The 4,629-nt window shown below is 35.9% G+C and overlaps 1 protein-coding gene across 3 annotated transcripts in view; it reads left to right on the top strand.

The window, feature by feature from the left end:
• The window catches only part of lrp8 (LDL receptor related protein 8), a 152,517-nt gene that overhangs the window by 106,641 nt on the left and 41,247 nt on the right, over positions 1-4,629 (top strand). For all 3 annotated transcript variants that reach the window (XM_015373009.1, XM_015373011.1, XM_015373010.1), the window contains exon 8: positions 3,577-3,696. In XM_015373009.1, coding sequence (XP_015228495.1) covers positions 3,577-3,696 — 120 coding nt within the window. The remainder of the gene's footprint in view (positions 1-3,576; positions 3,697-4,629) is intronic.

Here is a 4,629-nt window from a genome sequence, read left to right on the forward strand (position 1 = left end):
GAGTCTGGCTTCTTTTCCATAACATCTCACGCTGTAAAACCTCATCTCAACCTGGTCCTTTAGGCCTCGCATTGTCTAACAGGTGTTCAGCCTGAGTGATTAATTTTGTGCAATACAGAAAAAGAAACGAGCTAAGATTCTGGTTTTAAAATGGAAGTAAGTAAAAGTAGATGGGAAAATAGTTTTTCCCACTGCAGCTTAACTTCCTCCTAGATGCAAAATATGGTCCCTGCTGTCTCAAATCAACTAGCTCTGCAGCTCTACAAAGGATTTAATACACTTTCAGCTCATTGGTTTGATATTTCACATCTGCAGTTTCTCTATTTCGCTTCAATCAAAACCAGTCTCAACAGATCAATAGTGCTCTGCTTGGTATCTGTTCAGAAAAAGAGACAGCAGTTATAGCTCATTAGGCCATGTGAGGCTTTTACCAGATAAACAAAACAGAGACTAAACACTGGCTGTACAGTTAGATAAATAGACTGATAGGGAGATGGAGAGATCATGTGTATGCAAATGTGTTTTTTTAATCTTTTGCGTATAATTTGTCGCTTTGTCTCAAAGCTTTTTGGATTAATACGTTTTTCAGATATCCATTTCTGAAATGGAAACAAATTTATTTCCATAAAAAGGTAGATTTATACAATTTCCTGCTTAAGTACAAACATTTAACGGTATCTGGAAAGTCTTTACAAGACATTGTAGAACCTTTAATAATCTCATTACAAAGAGATTATATTTATGTAGCCTTACAAAAGCAGACCCTTTTTTGGAAATGCATCTCGTTTTCAAGTATTCTTAAAAGCAAGATGTTTTGTTTTCTCTAAGGCTTATGAATCTGAATTTCAGATGATGCTGAATATAATCTGGGCCAGATTAGTTTATTCTGTTTACTGCTGAAGTGTTTTCCTAATGCAGCTACATCTTGACACCATTCTGCTGAAGAGTAAGCTGAGCCATATCTTTACTTTGGCCAAATTGTTGACTAACTCTCTCTCTCTCTTTCACACACACACACACACACACACACACACACACACACACACACACACACACACACACACACACACGCAAGTTTAGCTTTCAAAGGCTGATGAAAAAAGAGCTCTCAGTTTATTGACAAATGTGTAACTCCAGATAAGGTAGCAAACTCTTCTGACTGAATTAAATATGCGCTCTGATTGAAGAGTGTGGATTCTTTTGCAGCTAAATCCGTTTTTCTTTTATCACCCCTTTCCAGCTGTTCATTGGCAGTTTTGCTTGTCGTCTGTAAAAAGGGATCAAGGCTTCTGAAATAAATGCCTTAATTTTATTTCACTTTTACTCTTCACTTTTACTTTCTTCACATTACTCATTTAAGCATGTCTAAAACTCACAAAAGGCATGTTAAATCATGTTCACACTAACAAATTTGCTGCATGCAAACCTAATAACTGAAAAAATATAACAGAGATGGTTGCATCTAAATACTGCTGCCTTCTTGTTAGCATGTTTTGTGCTATTAGGGGTCGATTTGACAAAGCGGGTTAACTGACAACTCCGAAATTAGGGAGACTCTGTGTTTTCTGTTTCACAAAGATAGTTTCCTCAACCCTTTGTTTTTGTTACCATAGTAACATTCTCCCCAGAGCTAACCTGGTCAGTAGCGGGTTTTGTTCAGTAAACTCAGTGTCCTCATTCTCTGCTTTCCTTAGAGTCCATAATGTTGTTTTATTTCCTGATTTAGTCAGATTTTTGACCTAGTTTTATGCATAAAGAAAAAAAAATAATTCTCTAGGTCTGTTAGAGACATTAAGTCTTTAAAAACAGACATAACATGTCCATTTGACAAGGATATTACTAAAGAATTATCTTTTTTTCCACAACTCAGTGGACAGGGCATGAGATTTATTTGTTTTTGTTTTGTTTAATACGGGCAACATGCGGATCATTTATTTAGTTATTTAATTACAATAGACAAAGAACTACTGAAATTATCTTCGGATAACATATGTATAGATAAATTCCGTGAGAAAAAAATGATAACATTCGAAATGGCTGCAAACAGCCACTCAGTATTCACTATGTAATGGAAGAAAGAATAAAACTGAGGAGGAACCCCATGACACGATGCACAGGTCCTACCTGTTAGAACGACATTTTTAGACTTCATCTTCACCAGCTGCCAGATGATTTCACCTAAATATATACATTGGTCTGCTACCATTCTAGAAATAAACTATTTGGCAAGCTATTTTCATATTTATTAGTTTTACTGAACTTGTGTTTGTGATATGTGAAAAAACCTTTTTCCTTGTGAAGAAGATTATTTCAAACAAAATGACATTTTTCACATCTAGATTAAAGATCTTGTAGAAATTCATTTCAGATCTCCATATTCCTAGCATTTGTATTATTTTGACTTTGAAGAAATGTATTTTGGATATCATAAATACATATTCAGTCAAGCTGATGAAGGTCAAAACAGCCACTTAAAATGTGTAAACATTTCTAGATATATGAAACTTATTTCGTACTAATATAATTTAGTTTTCTTACTTCCTAAAATTGAATTTCTGCTGAAAAAATGTAATTAAGAACCTCTATTATTTGATTTTGACCTGGAAGAGTCCTATTTTAGTGATCTACAAACAGTTTTTGATTCTACATTTAGTCATTGTGGCGTTTTCCTGTTTGCATTTTTTTGTTGTATTTGCATATTTTGGACATGCATGTCATTTCATAATTTCCTGCATGTTTTCACCTGTTTTCAGCTTGTTTTATTTTTTGTTTGTAGCATTTTTCTTTTGCTTTTTATGCTTTTGTGGTTTGCAGTTTGCATCGCACACATTTTTGCAGCACGTTTGTTTACTGAGCGTCTGCTCTGTATCGACCTTTACCATCCTCTGCTGAACATGCACAGAAAAAAGGAAACAAAATCACTGATGCAAGCGTACTTACTATGTTGAGAAAAATAAATGTTCATTAGTGGTAGCAGTTTCTTGAGTGGCTTCAACTAGGAGAAAAATAGTTAACCAGAAGACATCTGAGCCAAAGGAAAAAAGAGGTAATCTTCATGTCCACTGAACGCTAAAGGACAGGGGGAAGTGTTCTACTTTAAAAAGTGTGATTGTTTGTGGATTTTATTTTTGAGTTTTGTCATTTTTGTGCCAAGATTGAAACACAACCTGTTTAATTTAGCTGCCCCTCTTTATTTCTGTGACAGATCCTTCTGGAGTTTCTTATATTCTCAGTTCACAGCATCAAAGCCCTTTACACACACACTTTATATCCCAACAGATGGGAGGGATTTCAATTAGCCAGCTCCCCTTGTGCGCCCAAGTGTCTCTTTGAGGCTGTCTCTACTTTTGAGAACATCTGATAAGTGTTATAAAAGGATATAAAAATACAAAAACCAAATGAAGTTTTTTTTTTTCTCAACATTTTTGCAAATCATACAAGAGGGCCGGAGGAGAGCAGAGAAGGGTTTATTGATTAAAAACAAAAACAAATTGACCTGCTGGTTGACTACATTGTGCTTGCCTCTTCTTTAATTCTTTGTGTTTATACGCTGCTTTTCCCTTGTTTATTCCACAGGGTTGAACGAATGTATGATCAATAATGGCGGCTGCTCCCATGTGTGCATGGATAGACCAATCGGCTTCGAGTGCCAATGTCCCACCGGCTACCAGCTGCTGGACAAGAAGACATGTGGAGGTAAAATGACATCGATTTTAAATAGAGATCAACAAAAATTTAGAATACAATCATATCATCCCCATTCTGTCAGGACTTCATATAATAAAGTTTATTTGGATTTTATGTGATGAACAAAAAGAAAAAAGAATTATGAAAAGCAACATGAATCCATTAGAAATGCAAAACCAACCATGTAGAAACAAAGCAGACTTAAGGTTCAAGATGCTTTGGTCAGATACCACTGAAAATTTCAGCTAATATATCTTAAGGAAATTAAAAAAACACAGAAGGAACTACTGCTCAAAAAAAAACAAAAAAGCCACAAGTCTTCTCTTTGAATCACACATCACTGTCTGACCACGCACACTGAACATTGTTCTGCTGGAGATTTCTCCTTGTTTTAAAGTGGGATTTTCCTCCCCACTGTTGCAGCATGCATGCTCAGAATGAAGGATTACTGCAGAGTCAACAACACACTGCAAGCAAATATTTACTCTCTCCACATGCTCATCCAGCAAGAGAGACTCCTGCAAAGTCAATGACTCACTGGCATCAGCTGGGTTTTCTTGGATAGAAAACAATTTGGCTGGATGATCTGATTAAATTGTCACCGTAAAGTACCTTAAGATGACACATTCTGAATTAGAGCTGTATAAATTAACTTTACTTAACTGAATTGAACTAAGAGCCAGGTCTTTTCCAACAGCAGTCAGATTTCCCATGATGATGCTCCTAAACAGCATTTTCAAAAGATTTGAAAAGGTGGACCAACGTGATATTGAACCCTACGGATTAGACATGGGATTTTTCTTAGCTGAACATCTACAGTAAGTCAAGGAGAGTGGTCAAATGCTGTGAGGCATTAAGTGTTTATAAAACTCCATCCTACAGTCCTCCTCCTGGAATAGCATTATATGCAGGCTAAGCTCCCATAAACTGAGATGGATTTCT

The sequence above is a fragment of the Cyprinodon variegatus genome, unplaced genomic scaffold (genome assembly GCF_000732505.1).
Source record: "Cyprinodon variegatus isolate N-32 unplaced genomic scaffold, C_variegatus-1.0 Scaffold79, whole genome shotgun sequence".
Taxonomy (NCBI): domain Eukaryota; kingdom Metazoa; phylum Chordata; class Actinopteri; order Cyprinodontiformes; family Cyprinodontidae; genus Cyprinodon; species Cyprinodon variegatus.